Raw genomic sequence first — 25,855 nt, forward strand, 5'->3', positions numbered from 1 at the left:
CACCCCAAAACCAACCCATCTCACAAGAATCTCAGAGGATCACTAATCTAGAGCTGCTCATGGAGAAAATGATGAAGAACCAAGAATTGACAACAAAAAACCAAGAAGCTTCCATGAAGAACCTAGAGAGGCAGATTGGGCAAATCTCCAAACAGATTTCTGTTGAAAAACCATCAAGCTCACTACCAAGTGACACCATTCCTAACCCAAAGGAAGAATGCAAGGTCGTGCAACTAAGAAGTGGAAAGATGTTAGTGGATGGTAACCAAGGAGCAACCAAGAATAATGACAATGAGCCAACAAAGAATGATGAAGCCATCAACAAGGACATGATAAGCAAGAATGTCCCAGAAAAACTCACAGAGGAAAACAACCAACCACAGAATCTGAAGAAGGGAAAGCAGATCATGGAAGAACCGATTCCAAGACAACTTCAAGGGGAGAAAAGCTTGACACCCCCAATACCTTATCCACAGAAATTCCACAAGGAGACAAAGGATCAGCATTTCCACAAATTTCTTGAGACTTTCAAGAAGTTGGAAATCAACATACCTTTGGCTGAGGCATTAGAGCAAATGCCTCTGTATGCCAAGTTCTTAAAGGAGCTCATCAACAAGAAGAGAAGTTGGAATGAGAAGGAGACTATAATGCTTAGTGAAGAATACAGTGCACTCATCAAAAAGGGACTCCCTCCCAAGCTTGAAGATCCTGGAGGTTTCTTCCTACCCTGCACTATTGGAAGCCTATTCATCAACAAGGGGATGTGTGACTTAGGAGCAAGCATAAATCTAATCCTATCTTCTTTAGTTAAAAAGCTTGGCATAGAGGAGGTGAAACCAATACAGATGTCCTTGGAGTTGGTGGACCAATCAGTAGTATATCCTAAAGGGCTGATTGAGAACCTTTTAGTTAAGGTTGACAAGTTCATCTATCCGGCAGATTTTGTGATCCTGGATTCTTCAGAAAATGGAAATGACTCCATAATACTTGGTCGACCATTTTTGGCCACTGCTAGAGCCATTGTGGATATAGAGCAGAGAGAGCTAACCCTCAGGATGCATGAGGAGAGCATCACCTTGAAAGTCTTTCCAGAATTACAAAGGAATGAAGAAACAAGCAAGACAAGTGGTGACTTCCTTCCAAAGCAAGCAACCGACAAAACAATAGAACAGGAGAGTGAGCTTGTACAAAGAGGAGAAGGAATTCAAAAAGAAGCCGGGATGATAAACAAAAAGGGGGGAATCATAACTCAAGTCACTGTCAAAGGAGACAGATCAACAAGGAAGAAAAAGAAGAAAAACAGGAAGAAGGGTTACAAAGGGTGGAAGAACAAGAAAATCCCAACTGAAGGATTTTCCAAAGGTGACAAAGTACAATTAGTATATCAACAGCTGGGAACAGAAGATCATTACACTGTCAACCAAGTACTCTCTCTTGAGCACATTGAAATTGAACATCAAGGCACACAGAGAAAGCTTACAGTGAGAGGTGACAAGTTGAGACATCACCAGCATCAACCACCATAAAGGGAGTTCAATGTCAAGCTAGTGACAATAAAAGAGCGCTTCATGGGAGGCAACCCATGATTTAAGATTTCTGTCTTCTCTTTCATCTAATAAGCCATGATTACCTGAGCATGATTTTTGAACGACCAAAAAAAAAATGCATACATTGTTTTGAAGCACATGTCAAACTTCTAAGTTTGGTGTACCTTAAGGCACACCCAAGTTCATTTTTCAAAAAAAGGGGATTATTCTTAGAACATATGCATAATTCTTTTGATGAAGCATATGACCAAACACTAAGTTTGGTGTCTGCACGTGTAACAATGTTCAGAAGATCATTTCCCAATCATGGAATCAAAACCATACAGAAAGGGATCATGCATCAAAATTTTTTTATATAAAATACATCAATTGTGAAGAACGGTTTGCATTGCTAAGCCATCCCCTCAATAAAAGATAAGTTTGGTGTTCACCAACTTTTAGCATCTTTAATTAAGGGACACAATTGACCACAAAAAAAATTATGTAATAAATAACAATTAAACAAAACAAAACAATATTTTTTTATTGCAAATAAATTGCCAACAACTATATTAATGTTCTAAGGCTAGCTGTTTTGGTTCATGCAGGAGAAAAAGATTGAGACAAAATCAAGGAGGGGCCACGGCTAAGATAAGCTATGTGAGGATGGTCACATGTGCCTAGAAGAATGCGCTCATGGGGAAGCAGAATTTGCATGCATGCATCATCGAACACCTAAATGCATGCAGCCAATGGGAAGAGGATCCTCGTCAAAGCCTCAACAATGCATGTAGACCGTCTATTCCATGAACCCCTTAGATGAACAACTCAATCTCAACCCTTTATGAGCACCAACGAGCTCCTTCTTCATTCATTGTGGTTTTGTTGGAAAGCTTGAAGAATCTGCCTATTAATAGCCGTAGCACTAAACGGTTCACACACTCATTCAAGCTACCTTCACATGAAAACCATAATCCCCTCTGCTCCCAAAGCCAAAATAATTCCCTTATCTCACACAACAGAACCGAACCAAAACTCATCCCAAACACAACACATACTTCTTCTATTCTCACTTTTCCTTTCTTCTCACCTCAAATCCAATGGCCTCCTCAAGTTCAAAAAGAAGGCCGGGAAAGGAACCTATGGTAGCCAAACCTCCATCATTTGATGCAAACAAATTTAGATCCCAATTCCATGAAGGGAGATATCATAGGTTCATGGAGACAAAGAATGTCATCTATGAGAAAGGCCTTGAGTTGAGAGACGGAGAATACCCCATCATGAGGCAAATCACTAAAGAAAGAAGGTGGGAACTTTTATGTGCTCCTCTTGTTGACATCAGTGCAGTCATGATCAGGGAGTTCTATGCAAATGCTGTAAAAGAAAACAAAGATAGTGCCCCTTACACAAGTTATGTCAGAAGAGTTGAAGTGAGTTTTAGCCCAGCTGCCATCACAAGGGCCCTCAAGTTGAGAACCATAACTTATGCAGAGCCCAGTTATGAAACCAGATTGCAGATGGAAAACAATTCTGATGAGATCTTGCAGGGGTTATGTGTGGAGAATACAGATTGGGAAAGAGATTCAAAGGGAGTTCCAAGTCACTTGAGGAGGATAAATCTCACTCCTGTGGCCAAGGGATGGTATGAAATAGTGAGGAGATCTATCCTTCCTACTAGAAACGCCTTTTGGGTCACAATCAAACGAGCACTCTTGACATACTGCATCTTACATGGAGGTGAAATCAACCTCGCACAACTCATAGCCGACAGTATTCAAGAGATGGCCAATAGCACAAGCAAATCAAGTGGTCTTGGACATCCAAGTACCATCCTCAGGCTATGTGACAAAGCTGGAGTAATCTTTGAAGATGAGGACATAGAAAAAGTGAAAAAGGGAAAAGGGATCACTAAGAAGAGTATGGAAGGAATAAATGAAGAAGATGATCCAGAAGGGGTGGTAGCTCCCAGACAAAGGAGATCACAAAGAAAGGAAGGACGAAATCAAGCTCATGATGCCATAGACATGAGCCAGCTACACAGAGCAATAGAAGAGCTATCTCAACAACTCATGCAGACTCAACAAGAGCATAATCAGGGGCGCCAAGAGAAATATCCAGAGCCCCATCCAGAGTTTAGGGAGCAATATCTGAAAGATAAAGAGGAGAGAGAAGCTTGGCAGCGTCAAATGGAGGAGAAGCAAGAGAGATGGCAACAGCAAATGATGACTCAGCAGCAAGAATTTCAAGCACAGATTCTTAAAGAACAAAAAGAGCAATACAAAGAATTCAAAGAATCATATGACAAGCTGTACTTTAGTCAAGCTAAAGCAGGGGAATATAGTCACAACCTGTATCAACGGAAGAATATTCATCATACCATGGGAGAAGTTAGATATGCGCAAAGAATGGATAATGATGAAAACATGCAAGCAAGGTTGGAGTACTTGACCCATAATTTGCCAACACTCAATCCTCAGATCAAGCCATTTGAGCAATGCCCTGAATTTGGAGCCAAGCAACAAGCAAGGTCTCGTCACTATACGGAGGCAACTTTTAAAAGATTGGAAGACGTTGGGCTCTCAGGACTCTTAGATTCTGTCTGGGGAAGAAGATGTCCTGGTAAAGAGGTCCGAGATTATTCCAAGCTAGGGAAGAGAAAGAAGAAAAAGGGAGAATCAAGCAGCAGTCACGACCAATAGAAGGTGGCAAAGTTCTTTCATTCCCCCTTTTTTCACTCTTTTAATAAGGAGAAGCATGTCTGAAACATGATATGTCTCCACTGTTTATTTTCTTTTTATTTCATATTCTTGTACTTTCCTTTGTTCAATAAGTAGCTAGAGAAATGATCTGCATAATGCTTGTCATTCATCACTTAGCTTTAATTTTGTTTTGTTTCCCATATGCTTGAATAAAAGAGATTTTGTTTGAATTGAAAAGTGAAATATCCAATGTTGCATAAGTAAGAATGGAAGTTAATGGTGGTATATGTGTTTGATTAAATGCATAACTCATGAAATAATTGTTGCATAATATCATTCTCATTCAAGTGTGAGTTAGCTTGCTGTTATAAAGATCCTTATTAATAAAGAAAAAGCCCTTGAAAACAAAAACAGAAAAAAAAGGGAAGAAGAAAAAGCCAAAGTGGCAAGAAAAACAAAGAATAAAGGTTGGACACCAATAGCTTGGACCCTAGGACATATGCCTGTGGTGTTTTTGTACTAAGATATGCTTGGATGAGTAAATTCTAAGGGGTATTTTAAAACCCGGTCACTTAGATCAACTGATTTGGGATGGCCAATTGAAAGTCCACAATAAAGAGCAACTTAGATACAGAACATTTAGTTATCCAAAGAGATGCTGGGCATCAATGATCCTAGGAAGAAATAGTGAGCCATGTGTCTGTGGTGGAAAGATGTTGAGTAAAAGAAAAAAAATATAAATAAAGCCAAAGGCTACTACTGCAACATTAGACACCAAACCTCCAAAAGAATAAGCTTGTTAAGCATTATAAGAAAGAAAATTTAGCAAGGGAGTAATTAAAAAGTAAGTCTTATAACAGCAAGTTTAGCAAGCCTTTGATGAAAAATGTATACTATGTAACAGCAAACAATAACTTGAGTTATCATTGTCTGCATAAAGACTCCATAAATCAAGTTCTGCTATTTGCTTAATAAGGATATGTTTCTTTTCTTGTTCATTTCATTTTCTCTTAGTTTTGATGCTTGCTTGGGGAGAAGCAAGATTTAAGTTTGGTGTTGTGATGACTGGTCATCATATACCCATTTTTGAAGCTAATTTCACTTGTTTTGATAGTCTTTATGCACTTTCTTGCATCCTAAGTAAGTGGTTTGGAGTGAAAATGCATAACTTCTTTAAATCAAACAACCACCATGAAATCAATGTTAACTCATGAGGTTTAAGCTAAATTTAATTGATTTTTAATTGATTTATAAGCCTTGTGAATTTAGTGATACTTGGAGTGGTTGTTTTGGTTTATTGTAGGTGAAGAAAAGAAGAAAAGGAAAAACGTGGCCTAAGAAAGCGTGGCCCAAGGAGAAGAAAACGTGGTCAAAAGAAGGAGAAGTGTGCCGCATGGAAGGGAGGAAGCAAGCATTGAAAGCATTGCCCTCCACAAGGGCACACTGCCCTCTAGGAGGGCAACATAAGGAAACAAGGCTTGAAGAGGCAACTCTGCCCTGCCTACGACAAGGGCAGAGCACAAAATTGTGCCTTGGATCAAAGAAGAGAAAAACCTTGCCTTGCCCTCCACAAGGGCAGTATCGGGCCTTCACGAGGAATAAATCAAAGGAAAAAGTTCACCTAAGCTTGCTACAAGAATCGAACACGGCACTATGAGGAAGCAAGGATTTAAGCCTCACTTTGGTACCAAGAGAACCAAGGAAAATAGGTAGCGTGTGTGTCATCCAAGTTTCGAACACGGGGCTTCAAGTTGGAAACATTGCCCTGCCCTCCGTGAGGGCAGGGCAGGATTTTGTTGTGGCACGCACAGACGCACCAAACTGGCGCACCAAAGGACGGTTTGGCAGCACCAGCAGCACGCACAGGCACCAAACTGGTGCACCAGAAATTTTTGCCCTGCCCTCCGCGAGGGCAGGGCAGCATCCTGCAAGCACGCATCGCACGCACCAACGCACCAAGGCCGCACGCACCATTTTCTGCCCTGCCCTCCACAAGGGCAGGGCAGCCTCCTGGAAGCCAATTTTTCATGGGCCAAAAATTGAATTAAAAATCCAATTTAATTCAATTCTTTACCAAATCAAAAGCCCATCCAAATCCCAAGATCCAAGAGTAGAAAGTGTATAAATAGGAGTTAGTTTGATGTAATTAGGACTTTTACTTTCACCTTTTACTTGACTTTTGAATTTGGCACTTTCTTTGGAGCTTTGAATTTTGCAACTTTTCTTTGAGAGACTTGACCGAGAATTAGGGAGAAGAATTGATCTCTCTTCTTCCTCGTTCTTGCTTGGGCATTTTCTACTTTTCTTGTTTGAGTCTTGGGTGTTAAGAATTGAGGAAATTCTGTCTCAATCTCCACTCAAGAGCTCTTTAATTTCTCTTCTGCATAATTGAATTCATTTACATTCCCTTTACTGCTTCTTCTTCAATTTCTTGTCAATTGCTTTGAGAACTTGGATCTGGGAAGGCAATTGAGATCTAGGCTTTGCTACCTAGTCTCTGGAGTCCTGAGATCCCAATTTCCTTTTGGTTCTTCTGTGAACCTTTGCTGCACTTAATTTCCTTACTGTTTAAGTTCTAATTGCTTCTAATTCAATTTTTGCTCTATTAATTGTTGCAATTCAATTTCTCTTTGCTTAGATTCTGAAATCCCAGTCCTCAGATCCCTTTTACATTCAGGCAATTTATATTACTTACATTTTAAGTTACTGCAATTTACATTTCTTGCACTTTAAGTTTCAATCATTTACTTTCTTGTTCTTTAAGATTCAGCAAGTTTACTTTCCTGCTCTTTAATTTACTGCAATTCTCCTTTCCCCCTTTACATTTTCTGTCATTTACTTCCTGTTAAATACAAACCACTCAACCAAAACTTAATTCGCTTGACTAAATCAACCACTAAACTAAAATTGCTCAATCCTTCAATCCCTGTGGGATCGACCTCACTCATGTGAGTTTTTATTACTTGATGCGACCCGGTACACTTGCCGGTGAGTTTTGTGTCGGATCGTTTTCCGCACATCAAGCTGCTGGAGAAAAGAGACTAAGGCAACTCAATGAGCTGGAGGAATTTAGGAGCCAAGCATATGAGAATGCAAAGATTTTCAAAAAAAAACACAAAAAGTTGGCATGATCAAAAGATAACAAGGAGGGAGTTCACGGAAGGACAAAAGGTGTTATTGTACAATTCTAGACTTAAGTTCTTTCCTGGGAACCTTAAGTCTAGATGGTCAGGATCCTTCACCATCATCAAAGTGTACCCCTATGATCAGGTGGAACTTATGGAGGATAAAACACAAAGAACCTTCACTGCAAAAGGCCATAGACTCAAGCATGACCTGCGGGACTCACTGGATGAAAGGAGAGTGAGCTACCACCTCAACTGAAAAAGGAAGGACGTCAAGCTACTGACGATAAAGAAGCGCTAGTTGGGAGGCACCCCAACACTTTATATCCTTTTGATTTATTGCTTACTTAGAAGTAGATTGTGAATATTAGCTTAGGAAGTTTAATTTCAATTTTGATAGTTAGGATAGCTTTACGAATTATTTTGTCTCCTATTTCTAGAAATGCAACTTAATGAAGGCATTTACTGATGATAAGTGATTGGGCTAAGAACTAGCTAAAAAGCTAAGTTTGGTGTGGCCACTGACCTACTTAATCTAGGCTTACAACCATTTGGATAAACTAAATTTTGAAGAGTAAGCCCAGAGATTAAGTTTGGTGTGGCCACCACCATACGAGGATCACTTAACAAGCCCAATACCACTCAATTTGAAAGCATTTAATATATTGGTGGAGGCTTGAATGTGAATTTTAATGTGTTCAAGGGAGATTAGAAGCAACAGAATGTGAAAGAATTGGAATTACTTCTTCCCCATGAACACATTAAAAACCCTAATGATGAACCCAATTTATTAAGATGTAAATGAATTAAGTTTGGTGTCCTTGAATTAAGTTTGGTGTCCCAAAGGACACCCATCAGTTGCAAATCCATTCACTAGCATTAAGAAAGAATGTGGAGGATTATATTGTCATTACTCATGGGGTTTCGGTTTCATTTTTAGGAGATTGAATGGGGCCCACTTGGTTGATAGCAAAGAGGTCAAAGTGTACTTACACTTTGGAACTCAACATACTCAAAGGGCACAGTGGGATAAGGATTGGCACCTCTTCCCACGTTAGGTGCCACTCCCAAAGTGGGAAAACAATGAATTCTCTTCCTTTCCCACCATTCGAACCACACTCTCACCCCTATAAAAACCTCACTTCCCCATCTCCCTCCCACTTCAAACCCCATTCCACACACGAAAGAAACTCACACAGACCTTTCTTTCTCTCTTCTCTTTTCTCTTTTCATCCCCTTTCTCTCTATCTTTCTACTTGATTGGGACAATCAAGTCATAAGTTTGGTGTTAGAGAAAAAATTTTGTTTTGCTTGTGTTTCTTTGCAACACTCTATTACTATCTCAGAACCTTCAAACACTCTCTCTCTCTCCACCCAATGGCACCACCAAGGTCCTCAGCCTCAAAGAAAAGAAAGACCAAAGAACCAACTTCCGGTTCCTCAAGATCAACCTTCAATGAATACAAATTCCTCTCCGCATTCAACCAAAACTAATTCTATGATTGGGTGAGTGAGAGGGAGATCATCCCAGAGGTTGGTTTTCAACTGGGAAGGAATGAGCACCGTGAGATTAACATTGAGATTAACAACAGGGGCTGGACACTCTTCTGCAACCCACCAAGGAAAGTGGTGGAAGGCGTGGTAAGGGAATTTTATGCCAACACCGTGCCACAACCACGGCAAGCTTGTGGGTACATTAGCTATGTGAGAGGGAAGTCCATTGACTATAGTCCTTCTAATATAGAAAGGGTGATGATAGTGAAGAGGACAGACTTCACTCGGAGTTATGAGGAGATAATGAAGCAACCAGACCCAGAATTTGATGAAATCCTGAACAAAATTTGTGTACTAAATGTGCAGTGGATCAATGACAAAGATGGAAAATCCAACCAATTGAGAAGAAGGGACTTGAGCCCCCAAGCTAGGGGTGGCTGGACTTTGTGAGAAGATCTTTGATTCCTACATCCAACACCTCCGAGGTGACCAAGGAGAGAGCTGTGCTCATATATAGCATTATGAAAGGAGAGAATGTAAATGTTGCGGAGTTGATTGCCAACAACATCAATAAGATACTAAAGAGAACTAATGAAAGCACAAGGTTGGCATTCCCCAGCATCATACAAGAGCTATGTGATGATGCTGGAGTTGAGAAAGTTATTGATGAGGTGCTATTGAAGCAAGACAAGCCTATAACTGCCAAGAAAATGGCCAAGGTGTTGGCTGTCAACCCACTTCAGAGGACCAGAGAGCATAGAGCTCATGCTCATGTGCCACAATAACAACAACAACAACAACAACAATAACAAGAGGCTGAGGAACAACCACATTTCCTGGCGCTTCAACCACCACAATATTAACAATACCAGCAATTTCAATAATTTCCAGAAGGAGTAAGCTGGGAGCAGCTGCAAGGAGACGTGCATCAAATGAAGGGAGATTTGCATCAATTGAGGGAAGATGTCAACCAATTTCAAAATAGCCAAAGGGAGCAATGGAACCAAGTGAATGAGAACATACAAAACTTCCAAGGAAGCTTTGAGCAAGCAAGGAAGGAGCAGCAAGAGAAGTTCGACTGGGGAGAGGTGCGAAGTGCACTCGACAAAGTAATAGAGCAGAACAAATGGCAGCAGAAGAACCTCGCTGAGTTTAGGCATCTTTATGATGCCCAGACCATTTCAAGGAGGCAATATGATATCAACACACAAGCAAAGCTGAATCACTTGTGTAATATTGTGGCCGCTCTTAACCCCGGATACCCAACATTCATGCAAGGACTGGACGAATTGAGTGCTAGACAATAGGAGATCCTAGCTAAGCACAAGGAGGATGAAAGAAATTATATGGTAAGGCTGGGATTCTGGAAGCCCAAGGACAAGAAAGCACAAGAAGGATCCTCCCAAAAGGGTGAAGATGACTCCTCCCCCTCCAAGAAGAAAGACAATGGCAAAGGGCCAATGAACTAAAGTTGAAGTTGTACAAGGTTGTTGAGTTCCATGGTTGACATTTTCCAAATTTCTGAATTCTGTTTAAGTTCTTATCTACTTTACTTTATGTTTGAGAATAATTGGTAATGCTAGGATAGTTTATGTTTTATGTTTAGTTCTTTATTACTTGAAGTCTTTTGTGAGTCCCTTGATATGCAAGAAGGAAAATGCAACGTTAACTTTAGTCTTTTTCAACATCAATAAAGTGTAGTTTATCTCCATAAGAGTTGTTGTGAGTTGTACAAGAACAAGAGTAAATGAGACTAAGACCAAGAAAGCTCTTTCAAAGAACTAAGAAACAAAAGACTAAGTGTAGAACCTTGAATGAACTAAAAAGAAAATGAGTCATGAAAGGCAACTAATCCTAGAAGGCATGACAAGTAGAGGTTGAGGGGTGTTCCTTGAATATCTACAGAAGCAAGAAGTAGTAAGCAACAAAGACCCAAGGCTCTGAGCATCAACTACTAGGAAGGAAAGAGAAACATTGAAAAACTTAAAAGAGTTAGAGACCCTAGTAGATGCTTGTGGTGAAGATGTGTCAAGAAGAGGCCTGGGCAAGTAAATTCTCAGGGGTGTTTCAACACCTAACACCCTAAAGCCAACTGGTTTGGGAGTGTTGATTGAAAGCCTAACTAAAGGGTTGTCTTAAGACAAAACACTTAGAGTCGTGGTCAATGAACCGAAAAGAAGCAAAACCAAAAATAGAATGAGCTAACTCTTACAACTTCAAGGTGACAATCAATGAAAAGGATCCCTGAGGCACATGCTTGGAAGAACCCTCAAGGATCTAGGGACTCTTTGTGACATTCAAAGCATTCATGCATGTGTTGAACACTTAGTCCCATTCTTAGTTATATTGCATCCATTCAAGGTCAAGTCTCAATTCACAAAAAGACCACTCACATTGATTTGCTTGGGACAAGCAAAGCTTAAGTTTGGTGTTGTGATGACTTACATCATCTACCCTTTTTCTTGCATAAAAAGGACCATAAAAGAGGCATAATCTCATTTGATCATTGCAATTCATGCCTTAATTGATGAATATCATAGTACATTACTTTGAAATGAGTTTGTGTTGAATTTCAGGCGAAAAAGACATCAAAAAATGGGAAGGAAACAACTAAACAAGTGGGCGTGTGAAGCAGGTGTGCCACTTGGAACAAATGCCACAAAAATGTATTGGCGTGGCACACCAGAAGCTAGGCATGGCACGCTGGTACAACATTCCAGAGAACAACAATGAAGACCATCAAAGGGGTGTGCCACGCCTAGAGTTGCCTAGAAGAGTCATCAGTAGGGCATGCCACTTTGTATCGAAGGTGTGGCACGCCAGTTTAAGAATTCACTTGGGCGTGCCACTTGAGGATCAAGGTGTGGCACGCCAAGCCTAAAGGACCCACAATTGAATGGGCATGCCACTTGAGCAACATGGCGTGGCACGCTGGTACAAGAATCCAAAGAAGGGGTTGAAGGCTAATGAGGTCTGGGCGTGCCACGTGAGAAACCAGGCGTGGCACGCCAATGAATAAGAAGGCAAAGCAAAAAGCTGGGCGTGCCACTTGGTATCGAAGGTGTGGCACGCCAGCTCAAGAAGTCTCACTAAGGCGCACCACTTGAATGATCAGGCGTGGCACGCCAGCACTGAAGGAGGCCAAACAAAGCTGGGCGTGCCACTTGGTATCGAAGGCGTGGCACGCCAGCTCAATTGTCCCACTTTGGCGTGCCACTTGAACATCCAGGCGTGGCACGCCAACCTTTAGAACCAAGGCAAGTGAAGGGCGTGGCACGTCAGTTTCATGGCGTGGCACGCAGGTAGTGTTTTCCAGAGGAGGAGATAAAGGGCTAAATGAACTGGGCGTGCCACTTGCATGATGAGGCGTGGCATGCCAGCAAGAGGATGAAGCATTTAGAGGGGCGTGGCACGCCAGACCCTGGGCGTGCCACGCTGGTGCAAGTTTTCAGAAGCATGAAGATGTGGAAAATGGCCTGGGCGTGCCACTTGGAGTCGAAGGCGTGGCATGCCAAGCTACTTGAGGACTTTAAAATGCCTTGGGCGTGCCACTTTGGCTCAAAGGCGTGGCATGCCAGGGATGTGATAGAGGAAGGCGTGCCACTTGGAGGGTGAGGCGTGACACGCCAAGCTTGAAACGAAGAGAGCGTGACAAGCCAGGGGAGCGCTAGTGACATGCCAGCTGGAAGATCACGTTTGTTGAGTTTCTTTTCCCTCCAAATTATAATTTTCTTTTCACTTTTGTAATTTCCTTTATTTCTAAATCTAGGAGTAGTATAAATACCCTTGGAAGTATTGGAAACACACACGGAGACGCAGATCACTATCTCAAGGGGATTGTAGATTTTTAGTTTTGAATTCACTTTTTCACTTTTTACACTTCATCTCTTCCATCTTTTGTACTTTCTTTCCGAGCTATGAGTAGCTAAATTTCCTCTCATTGAGAGAGGGAGCTCTATTGTACTTGATGGATTAATGATAGTAAATTTCTTCTTCTCTTCATCTTCTCTTTGATTTGCTAGAAGGAATTTCAATTTTCATGCTTAGTGTTCAATTATCTTGGAAAAGAGATTGAATGCAAAATGGGTTTCATGGGAACCTTGGAAAAGGAAACATGAAACCATGCTAGAAATCTCTTCTCACACTTGAGTAGAATCTGGGTTTTGGTGTTTGGATATGGTGACATATAATCCTCCCTCTACCTGGACCTACAAGGATGTGTGGTATAATCAGGGACCAAGCATATATCTCTTCATGAGCAATTAGACCAAGGAATTGGCTATTGATCAAGATCTGAGAGATTGAGTCACCAAGGGATTGGGGCTCAATCGATCATGATTGCCAAGAGGTCAATGAGTTGCATGATTGAAGAGGATATAAGCTGGATTTAATCCAAAGAGACAATATCTCTTGATCTTAATGAATTCCCTCACTCTTATCTCTCCCATTCTTTTATAGCCTTAATTTATAGCCTTAATATCTCTTGATTTAAGACCCCGGAATGCTAAAGGCAATCCTAGTGCTTCATACCAAACAGTTATCCAAGCTTAGCAAAATAAATAACTTAAACGATAAACAATAAATAGGGTTAGCTACACTTAAGGGATTTCTAACTAGTACTAATCACACCACTATATCCCACATCCTTCGCCAACCTAGCCTCCGTGCGATCCCATCACCACCGCCTACCGAACCTCCTCAATCCCAGTAGAAAAAATAACTAATGCAGACAGGTAAAGCACAAGTAAGATACATGCACCACAATTAGAATAGTTAGCAAGTAAACATGTGATTCATTTAGGCATAACGGAAATTAAGCAAAGCACACAAACAGGTAGAAGATGCATATGATGAATGCCTTTCCTATTGGCTCGTGATATCACTTGTCGGTCCATAAATGACAACCCAACACATCCTCCCGGATGTAGCCTTCCTGCCATGCCCAGAGATATAGGCTCCGCACACTCATGCATCAGAGAAATTTGCCACACTGGAGATATAGGATCCGCACACTCAAGCAGCAAGGAGTCTGCTACGGCAGAGATATAGGCTCTACATACTCATGCAGCAAAGAAGGTTATGCGAGCGGGATACCACTCAAGCCCTCACATCTCAACATAAGCGGGATAAACCAATGGTCCTTATGTCGGCGCCGCGACCTCAACAAGTGGAAGACTGCCATAGCCCTTGCCCGAGGTGCATAGCGACTTAACAGTCTCATCATAAAACAATATGTCAGTGGCTTTCATAAATCATTTTCAGTACTCGGTAAAGTCATATTTCCACTCCGAGTCCTAGACTCGTCTCAAACACCATCAATCCGTAACTCCACAACTCAATACCTTAAATATCATTACAGTACTCTGCCATCTCACTCGACTAATCCAATGTCAGTCGACTAATCCGTCCTCAGTACTCCATAAATCTAAGTCTCTATCCTCTAACCTTTTACCAGAAAGTATCTAGTTAAACCCACTTATAGTATTCTCTATGTTCCAAAGCCTAAAAACAAGTTAAGGCATCCTAGATAAGCATTACGGAAGTTTACAAGCTTGCCAGAAAGGTGAAACAATTAAAAACAAGGTTTTCTTTGAAAAATAGGGCAGTGTGCGTACGCATAGGGTTGTGCGTATGCAAGCCCAGAAGAATTTTCACAAAGTGTGCATACGCATAGAGGTGCGCATACGCACAGAAGATAAAAGTTTTCATTTTAAATGCACGCATAGATACGTGCGAACGCCCTTAACAGAATGCAATTTTCAGCGTGTGCGTGTGCACGCACAACTTGCAAATTTCACAAGGTGTGTGTGCGAACCAGAGTGTGCCAGCGCTCCCAACAGTAGGCATATCCCTGTTTGTGCGTGCACACCAGAATGTGCATACGCACGTTTTCAAAATCTCACAGGGTGTGCGTGCGCACAAGGGTGTGCGTACACACAAGTCAAAACATATCCCCTGTTCAGAGCACGCGCACAACAGTGGGCGTGTGCACACAAACCAGAAATCACAAATTCTGCAACATCACAGAATTCAGATTTCTGACACCAACTTTCAATGATCATATCTTTTTCTACAAAATTTCGATTTTCACAAAATATATACCGTTTTAAAGCTCCTTGAATTATCTTTAATTTGATATAAAATTCAATCAATTTCAAAAATTGTAGCTCAAGATATGATCCGTCAAAGTTCATCAAAAACTGGTTTTTACCAAAAGTTTACTAGGTTCTCAAACCTTCAAAATTCACAACCAAACCAATTCAAAGCCTATTCAATTTCACCATAAAACACTACCAACTACTATACTTTACCTTTCCATTATAACTCAATCAATCCAACAGCTACCTCAATCAATTCATCCACCATAAACCCAATAATTCCACATTCTACATCAAAATTTCAATATCAACAATTTTAACATAATCTCACCACTCATAAGCATTGCTTATCCTATCTCAACGTCAACAAACACCATAATTCATTATCAATCCACACAATCATCATTATACCATCCAACTTCATAATTCAACATCATCATTCACCATAATCGTCACAATCATCAAGATCATCATACATCACAATTATCAATAATCAAAATTAATTCTATCCTATGGTCCACTAGCCTAAGTGTCCAGAAATATTATATATTACATAGAAGAAAGCAAAACCATACTTTGGTCGATCCCCAATATGCACACCTACCAAAACTTGGATCCCACAAGCTTCCAAAAAGCGATGGCAACTCCAACAAGCACCAAAGCTCAAACTAACATCATATATATATATATATATATATATATATATATATATATATATATATATATATAAACCTAAGATTCACAAAAATAACTAAACACAAGGGTTTAGTGAGACTTTATCTTACCCAACGAGATTAGGGGCAAAAGCAAATAATTATCCGCTACTATAGATCACCTAAACAATCAAAATCACAAAACTTACTCAAAAACCAAACCCAAAAATACAGAATTATTAGTGCTAAAAACTGGAGTTTGAGTTTCAACTTCTTACCAAAAAAGCTTAGATAAAAACGAAAAGCTCAACGAGAGCTTTGCGTAGCCGCAAACGGCTCGTCAATCGGAGCTCTGTAGCTCAAGATATAACTCCCGGAAAATGGTGATGAATAGTACCATCCTCCCCTCTCTCTCAATCCGCATTTCTCTCTCTCTTTGGTGTAGAAATGAAGATGCAAATCCTCATTAAAGGTCTTATATAAGTTGGGCTTGGGCCCGGTCCAACCCGTTAGTGTTTTGGGTTCGTTTGACCCACTTTGGGCCAAAACCTTTAAGATTAACGTCTGGTTTTCAATTCTAAATTAATTTTGTCTTTTTAAAACAATAAACTCAATTTTCAAAATTTTATTTTTCTTAAAAAACGGTACCAAATAGACTAGAACCAATACTATCGGCTTAAGCACTAGTACACATTTTTATAAAAATTCTTTCGTAAAAGATACATTTTCCAACTCAGACAAAATTCATTGAATTCAAATTTTACTTTTTTAGTTTCAAAATATTATTTTTATATATTTTAAACCTATTCCGGACAATTTAAAATTATTATTTTATTAAAACAGTTTTACTTAAAAATTTCAGTTCTTACATTAACTATTTTTTGTCACAAAAATTCAAGCCACCACAGACTTCATCTTTGTCAATCCAAACAAAAAATTGAGCTAAGCTAAGTAAAAAAAATTAGGGTGAAATTAGTTTAGAAACCTGCCACCTTTGCTCGCCAAGGGATTCCTAGAAGGGGACCTCATGTGACATTCTTCAAAGAACAAAAATAAAAAGCTAAAGGCATCTATGGAGGAAATTTGAGATAAGCACTAGAAACAAAGGAGGCCATGTTAATGAAACCAAGTCCACTAAAAAAATATCGGAGATTCTATGGTGCTGAAATTCAATTTCATCTTCACCTAATGAAGTAACGTGTCTTTTTTTTTTATTACACGTGTCCCATGAAAATAACGGTCTCATTGCAGTTGTCACAGTTGATTTTAATACAATCAAAATCGGGACCCATAAATCACAGTATTTGTCCCTCAAATTACTTGGCTATAAATTTAAAACTGGCCATAAACACATGTTAAATTGTTAACTATTCATTTAAAAAAATATATTTTATAATACTTTATATTATTTTAAAATTTTTTTGTAGACCTGGTCTTGGATTCTAACGGGGGCTTTCACGATTTAGAATTAGGAGTGGATGTGCACTGTGCACAATAAACTTGTTAGTCAATTTAGATTGAGTTTGAGCGATAAATAAATAAATTAATTAAAAATAGACCTTTGTTACTAAAATAAGAAAAAGGAAACTTAAGAATGTGTGAACCTTTTCAGGAGTGCAAGACCAAATAATAAAAAAAAAATCAATTTTCTAATGTCTATTATTTGATGTTGAATTTTCTTTTATAATATTTAAAATTTATTTATTTTTATATTTTAAATTAAATATGAATTATTTAAACTTTTTTATTAATTAAATATCAAATTTTAAAATTCTATAGCAAACACCATAAAAAAAAATCTTTCTCATGTTTTGTTATTATTAATAAATTATGAACAATTTTAAACTCCACATATCACAATACACTGAAAAATCACTATTAGAAGCACCACTTATTAGGTATCCAAGTGTGAGTATCTATTAATATTAAGAGAGATGTATATAGTAGTTAGGTTATCATTATGTAATTGTTCTTATAATTAATATTTTGGCCTTTTATTTTTTAGTCGATATTTTTGTTTTATCATTTTTCAAAAGACAGTGATATAATTTAATTTAATTACTGGATTTATAGTCAAAATAGTTTATTTTAAAAGAACACATATAAGTAATTTTTACCTTTAAAATTATAAAAATAATTAGTCTAATTAGTTATTATACAAATCAATCTTATTTGTCATGTTAACATTAAATCTGTAATATTCTCTAATAATATCTACCAATTTGATTATAAATTTTAACTAATTATGTCGAATTTATTTTATAAATGGATAGAAATATTATCCCCAAAATTCATTTTTATATTTTGAATTAGGAAACTTTGACGATTTTATATCAAAAATATATTTAAGAGTGTTAATTAAAATATTTGCTTTCGAAAGATTAAAGCTGATTCGAAATGTTGATAAAGTGTCGGAAGGAAAGCAAAGGCCAAGAGATACACATGCAAGTTTTAAGTGGAAAATATTTGACAAGGACTCGATTTTGACACTTTGATAAATTGAACAGTTATTCGAAATAGAGAATCAAGCGGTTTTTCGAACGAAAAATCAAACGGTTACATAAGTGGGGATTTCGAAGGCTTTCTCTGAGTTAGGAATGTGTTGGTAACGCTCATGGGTAAAGGAGCGGGAACGGTTATCCAAAAAACCGCGCACAAAGCAGCATCATGTAATTAATGGTTAGTTATGGAAGTGAGTTATAAATATTAGTAGGTTTTAGGAAATCGGGGTTAAAAATTTTCTCCATAAATACACTCAAGCACACTCACATCCTCAGCGAATTTCTGAATCTGCATTCGAGTTCGATTTTTGTAGGATTCCTTCCATTGTTTTTACTTTTTCAATTTTACAATTCCTGCAAACTTTACTTTTCTTGTTCAATTTTTCTTTAAAGCATATTTTAATTTCATTGTCAGATTTATATTCAAAGTCTCCTTTACTTACTTGTCCAATTTACATTTCAGTACCTTTAATTTTCATGTCAAAAGCCTTTCGATTCAGTCGAAGGCATTTTAATTATTTATTTAAAATTCAATGCAAATCATTTCAATTTTCAGTCAAGTTTTTCTTTCGAAATTTTTATTTTACGCTTTTCATTCCTTTACACTTTTCGAACTCAATTCTCTTTTTAATGCCCATCTAATTCGAGGAGCTTTAATGCATTTATAGAAAAACTGGTACCTATAAAAGAGGAGTAAGTTTCACTCCCAAACCATTAGAATCGAACCACCATCGATTTGTTAAAAATTGAGGAAACAAAGAGTAAGAAAAATAATCAACATCGACATAAAGTCACAAAAAAAATCAACATCGACATAAGTATACTAATGAGCCACACAATTTTTTTTTTTTTTTGTGTTATATGAAAGTAAAAGATTTAACTTCTGCAAAACACAATTAATAAAAATGATAAGTGATATACCAAACCATGATGCATGTGTGAGTATATATATTTTCCTATAACAAGATATATCTTTCGTTATATTTAGTGTAACTTCTAATTTAATTTTTTAAGGAAGGCAACATTTTTGTTTAAGGTTAAGTATTATGAGTTTATGACATGATCGGGAAAAATTCTTGGCCATAAACTTTTTTCTTTAGATTCATAAACTTTCTTTTTTTTTCCCTATTAGTAATAGAGGTCCATTATTTATTTATTGCTCAAATCCAAGCTAAACTGATTAACAATTTTACTGTATATAATCCATTCCTAAATTGCATGAAAGTCATCATAATCCAAAATCAGGTCCATAAAGAGATAAACTAAAATAATATAAAGCATTATCAAATACATTTCTTTTATCGAATCATTAATGTGTTTATGGTTAATTTTAAGTTTACCGCTAAATACATCAAATGACAAATACTGTCATTTGTGGACCTGATTATGTTTGTACTAGAATCAACCGTAACCATTTTATTGGGACAGGTATTTTTATAGGACACGCGTAACGCAAAAAATATGACACCTTATTTCATTAAGTGAGAATAGACTTTAATTTCAGCACCATAAAACTTCCCAAAAAAATATAGACACAACAATAAAGGCGCAACAAGTGAATAAATTAGTGGAACCCTCAATATAAGGTAGTGACATTGGAGCACATCTGCACATGGCCAGGATCCCACCTTATCACTTTGTTCCTGGATCTAACGTATGTCCAACCAGCACCCCAAATAATTCCACAGACAATGCCACGTGGCTCCTTACTACTATGGAATCTTGCTGCCTTCATATTTTAGAGCAAACATACAATATTTTACGCTGTATAAGTTTGTGGTTACATACAAATTTAAATTTGGAAGAGACAACGACAACTTTAGGTGCCCGAAACATTTACATTATTTATTATTGTTAGGCAAGCACTTTAACATTATGTTTGATTTAAGAAAAAATAAGAGAAAAAAAATGAAAAAAATGAATAAAAAATTTTATTTTTTTTGTTTGGATATTAAAAACAATAAAAAAAATTTTAGTGTAAATCTTACTAAAAAATTTTCTATTTATTACAAACAAGCAAATAAGAAAAAAAAATTTATTTTTTATATTTATAATATTATCTATAATTTTATTATTATTATTATTATTATTATTATTATTATTATTATTAATTATCCATATAAATTTATTTTAATAATTTTAATATATAATTATAATATAAATTCACATTTAAACATATATGTATTTGATACATAATTTAAATCAAATATATTAAATTATAATATTTTATAATATTTATAAAATACAATAAAACATAAATAAAAATATTTATATTTTATTTTATTATAAAAATATTAATATAATTTTATATTATTATAATTTTTTTTCTATTCAAACAAAAAAAATTCTATTTTTTTATTTATTTTTTTCCAATCCGAATAACACACAAATAACTCTACTTTTGTTTTTATTTTCTCTCTTTTCATTTTCTTTCTTCTTATTTTCTTTCTTTCTATTTTCTTTTCTATAAATATAGCACATTTTAGGATTTCATAAGTTTGTATTTTCATTTTTGTATTTTTATTTTTATTTTATATTTATTTTTATTATTTTACCTTTTCATAAAATTTTAAGAATATCTTTTCGAATCATACAAGCTTACCTTTTCAGTTTCCTTGGAAACAAAAACGCGATCATCATATAAACACATTATAGTATTATTTTCTTGTCCCTAACAAATTTCTAACCATTTTTCTCATTTCATATATAATACACAAATAACTAAGCAAGTTACAAAAAGATAGGATACCATACACAGACACACAACAATAATAATAATTAAACATATTATCAGACTCGACCTTGTTCGAGCCAATTTGGTGCTTCCTGGAGTCGTCGAAGACGAACAACCGAGTAGATTGCATTGTACGTACTTGGTTAGAACAAGAAAATGATTTCAGCTTCTGATCTTGCACTGCTCTTCCGCTGCTGCTCTTGGAACTGAAATTAGTAGAAATAGGGATATTTAATTAATTGAACATTTTTATATGGTTTTAAAACAAAATTTGTTGAAGGAGGTTTAATAATTTGGTACTAAGTACTAACTAACCTCCAAGCCCAGTTGCCTCAGAACCTTTCACTATGCGAAGGCGCTTGCATGATTCTACGAACATTCTGTAAAAATAAACGGTCCTAATTAGTGATTATTATCCATTATTAACTAAAAAATCAATTTTTTTGTCAATATCAACTAATTTTTTTAAGCTATTTTTTTATTCTAAAATTCAAATTTTAAATTTTAAATTCTAATTCTAAAAAAATTAAAAATAATTTTACAACGAAAAAGAACTAATAATGACTAATTAAAAATTAATTTTAATATTATCCTAAATGAATATAAAAAAATTATGTCATCTGAATTATATCTCATTGGCACACATATTATTTCACTTATTTTTAATATATTTTATATTTTAATATATATTTTATATACATAATTTTAATTTAAAAATTAATTTTTAATATTTATTATTATGATTATTTTAAAATAAGTAAATTTGAGATTTTTTATAAGAGAGGGGGCTACTCACTCCCAGGGAACGTCACCGACGAGCATCCAATCACCGTCTTTGTCTTCATAAGTGGGGACATAGTCAGATCCATTGAAGCTGAAGAGGCCATTTCCTTTGCACTCGTGATGGGGCCCAGTGACAGCTGCCTCTATCATGGTGCCACTGAACATCTTTGCCAGCGCATCTGACAGCTCTCTGTAGCTCTTGTACTGCTTCAGGTCCACTTTCCTCAAGTATGGTGCTCCGTCCACGCTCACCTTCACGTACGCCCCTCCGTTTCCGCTTGTTGCCGCGGAGGTCGCGGTTGCAGTTGGACCTACGGTGGTGGTGGCGGGCTTTTCCGCTTCTTCCTTGTTGCTCTTCTGCCCGCTCACCATGTTCTTCCTGAAGGACCTAACTGGAGGCCAACCTACCACTTGTGCCCTACACCATGCAACATTAATCGATACATTGTTTTTAATCAGTGCTTATTATGTTAATTAAGTTGAAGCTGCTTTGCCAAATAAAAAGAAAAGTTGTCTCGCGACTCTCTAATGATAAATAATGATGATTTTTGTGTTGATCCTCTTAAAAACATTTTTTCTTTTAATTTCAAGTTATGCTTTTTATCTATTATCATTTATCAATTATCTTATAGACATTCTTTATAGTTCATGATACTTGATATCTATCTTCTTTTTTAATCTAACTTTTATGTTTTTTTTAATAAGTATTGTTTGACTTTTTATGAATAAAAAACATTTTCTGTTAAGAAGATTATCTTATAGACATTTTTACTCATATAACAATAAAACAAATTGATAAAAGTAAGACCGAATAAATGCTAATTATTAGATTAGTCAATTTTTTTCTTAAAAAATTTTAATTATTAAATTAGCCTTTAATTATTTTTATTAAATTAAACAAATTAATCTCTACTTTCTTCAAAGAATAAATTATTTGGAAGATTCCACCAAATTATTAAATAAATAGTATAAAGCTTATTTGCAAATATATCGAAATAAAAAGGCAAGCATGGAGTGTAGCAGAATTATTAGAGTGCGAGCGAGCGTTAGAGATAGGGATGAGGGAAGTGGGGTGAAGAAATATGTTAGGTGACACGACCGGGGGACTGGGGAGCGTGGACAATAGATGCATATGCTTTTTTACTTTCTTCTTTTTCTCTTTTTTTTCTTTTTAATATTTTGTCTTGCTGGATTCACTTATTCAAATGGTTGGGTTGATGAATAAAGCAAGATTCCTTCTGTCTTGTCCTTTTCCTTTGTCTACCCGACAACCAACCATGCCACACGCTACCACTAAAGGTAAAAAAAGAAGAAAAAGAAATTCAACTAAATCATGCTTACCCCTGATACTTAGGCCTTATCCCACCACCACCATACTTCATAGTTCATACCCTTTTTTTCTTGCTCATAATCTGGATGACATTTTCTTTTCTTTCCCGCCCTTCAAACCGGTTGACTTCACCTAATTTCTAAATATAATGGACATCTTCTATTAATGTCTATCTATTAATTGCGCATGTGCTTGCATTAGTAGTATTGTTCTAGATTTCACTTTCAGGGCTTTAAAAAATAAATTCTAGCAACCTCAACCAGATTATTAAAATATCACCGGACTCAACTTGGGAGTTATGATATAACCGTTATAAATTGGCTATAAAAACTCAGCATATACATTATAGGTCGGTTATTAAAATCATAACAACAAATCAGATCGTTATGGTATACCTCTATATGTTATCACTATAATTCGGTAGTGACAGAAAATAACCTCTGACTAACCTTTGACTACTTACTCTCATTATCAAAGTAAGTAATCGGGAGAAAGGTAGGATATTCACTTTTCCGATCTCTGAGTTACCAAAAAATAAAGCTTATTCACGTACTGACTTTGAACATCGAAATACTTTTTTAGAGGTGCCCACCTCCTTGTTCACAAGGTACCGAGGTATAACCCATCTCAAAGGAAGGCTTGAAGGAAGTAGCCAAAAAACGAGCTATAGCCCAGCCAATTCACCCAAGAACACAACCCATTATTATACTTAATTAAGTGGAATTTTAGCATTAATATTTGTTGTGTAAAGGCATGCTCACATACCACAAATCAAAATTAAACCTCAAGTCAAGATTTCTACTGATAATTGTTAAAACTAATATAAAAATAAAAAATATTGCAAACTTTTTTCCTGAAACAAATTCAGAATTTTAAACGGTTCCTTTACAAATCTCTTCTTTCTTTTTTTTCCTTTCTTAACAATTTCAAACACATATATTAAAGTATGTTGATGTGAGGATTAATTCTGCGAAAAATTATGGAACAAGTAATATAAATAATATTCAATGTTTAGCTTCAACCACAAACAAAACTTTAACTTGTTATTGCACCTATAATTTCTGTTATTTTTTCGGGTTGAAAGTACAATGGATCTATGGGTTTTAATTTCTTCTGTTCTTTTTCCTAAGTCCATCAACTCTCTAAACTAGCACAAGTTGAATAATCATTATTCAACACATGTCCTAGGCAGATTGAACAAAATATCAAATTCTTTTAGCTGTTGAATTATAATATTATTACGATAAAAAGAAAACCTATATTAGATGCTGTATAAATCATGAACTATTTTGATCTCATGAACAAAACAGGAATCAGTAATGAAATCTCCCTATAGATACCAAATAAATCAGAAAACAAACTCCTCCGGTTTCCTTTTGCCTAAATTTTTTCTCCTCCGGTTTCCTTTTATCTATTTTTTCCCCCACCTAATCTTCAACGAATATAAATGTAACTAACATCCAACAAAACTAAACCATTAAATTTTTATCTTTTACTTTTATCATTTTTCCAAAGAATTTAAACCTAAAAAAAATCAAGCAAATATCCAGTAGTATAAATTATTACCTGGATTTTATTAAAAAATTATACAAAAAAAGGAAAGATTTAACGAGACAAAACCCCAAAAAATATAAAAAAAGAAAAATTGTGAAAATCAACCCCAAAAATAAAATTAAAGATTTTGGAGTACTTATTACCAATCCTCCTCCTATTCAGATCAAGTAACCAACAAAATAATAAAGAGGGTATATGAAAAACTCACTTGGCAGGTGGTTTCGCCGGGTCGGTAGAACGAGTAACAGGAGGTGTAGAAGTAGGAGCAGCACCACCATTCTTCTCTTTGTTCTTGTCAACGTTGACAGAAGAAGCTGAAACGGACTCATTGTTAAGAGAAGAAGAACAACAAGAAGAAGAAAGATTCAGATTCAGCTTTAGATCCACAGTAGACGGAGTAGTCTCCGAGAAACCCCTCTTTCCAGTTGTAGTACAAGTGCTCCTTAGTGATGACTCGCCATCGTTCGACCCACCCGGCAAACCGAGTCGCAACTCGGTCTCCTCAAAATTTATCATGCTGTATTTGTCTCGCTCTGACTCCATATAACACGATGCAGAATAATATAAAGACTTGGGAGTTTTCTTATTCTATGTTTCTCCCAAAGATGAAGAGTGAAGACTGAAGTTGAGTTTTTTCCTTTCTATTTTTTTTTCCTTGAAAATGTTAAGAATTGATGGTGTGTTTTGTTTATTTATTTATTTCTTGAAAATGAAGGGAAAGTGACGGGGAAGATGGTGCCACGTGGATAGGATTATAGTTGTTGAATTGTTTTGGGGTCTTGTCGGGACTGACGTCATGGGTGATGTCATACGGAGGATGAATGATATAAGTGGTGAGTTTGGGGCACTGGGGCATTCCTGCCCTTGCCTGCCTTTTGTTTGTATGCTAGGCTCCACACGGGCGCATAACTTTTAACTTTTAATATATACCTTTCGTTTTTTTTTTTTTCTTTAATGTATGTAGATATTGGCTCATTATTTTAGATATGTAAATTGTGTAGATTATGCATGCTTATAGAGGTGGGTGGTATTAAATACAAATGTAAGATAATTTTTTTTAAATTATAAATAAAAAATTAGATCGTTTAATTTTTTTATTAAAAAAATTAGTGTAAAATCTGCCCTTCACATAAATCATGTACATAATCTGTTTTATTATATTTATAAATAAAATATTTGCTTACAAAAAAAATAATACATATTTGTGAGAAGAATTAATTTATTCAATAAATTAATTAATTAATTATTTTTTTTGTTATATTAATGTTCAATCTGATTAAAAAAGCCAATATATAAAATTTTTTAATAATATTTTTTAATACTTTAGTTAACATTAATTTATATCTTTTTAATAATTT

At 36.2% G+C, this 25,855-nt stretch overlaps 1 protein-coding gene across 1 annotated transcript; it reads right to left on the minus strand.

Moving 5' to 3' along the window:
- Positions 1-20,732: 20,732 nt before the first annotated feature.
- On the minus strand, positions 20,733-25,164 carry LOC130948479 (auxin-responsive protein IAA16-like). The gene is made up of 4 exons (XM_057877224.1): positions 24,706-25,164; positions 21,627-22,031; positions 21,146-21,210; positions 20,733-21,036 (listed from the first exon to the last, which is right to left on the minus strand). Exons 1-4 carry the CDS (start codon positions 25,038-25,040, stop codon positions 20,993-20,995), a joined length of 849 nt encoding a protein of 282 aa, XP_057733207.1. The 5' UTR covers positions 25,041-25,164; the 3' UTR covers positions 20,733-20,992.
- Between the last annotated feature and the right edge of the window lie 691 nt (positions 25,165-25,855).

Source organism: Arachis stenosperma, chromosome 9 (genome assembly GCF_014773155.1).
Source record: "Arachis stenosperma cultivar V10309 chromosome 9, arast.V10309.gnm1.PFL2, whole genome shotgun sequence".
In the NCBI taxonomy this organism is placed as follows: domain Eukaryota; kingdom Viridiplantae; phylum Streptophyta; class Magnoliopsida; order Fabales; family Fabaceae; genus Arachis; species Arachis stenosperma.

Excerpts from the sequence above, each read along its gene's own strand:
- LOC130948479 (XM_057877224.1), bottom strand. The coding sequence starts at position 25,040 with ATGGAGTCAGAGCGAGACAAATACAGCATGATAAATTTTGAGGAGACC. Across the intron at positions 21,211-21,626 it reads GTCGGTGACGTTCCCTGGGA|AATGTTCGTAGAATCATGCA; the intron begins GTGAGTAGCCCC and ends TTATTTTTACAG. Across the intron at positions 21,037-21,145 it reads TGAGGCAACTGGGCTTGGAG|TTCCAAGAGCAGCAGCGGAA; the intron begins GTTAGTTAGTAC and ends TACTAATTTCAG.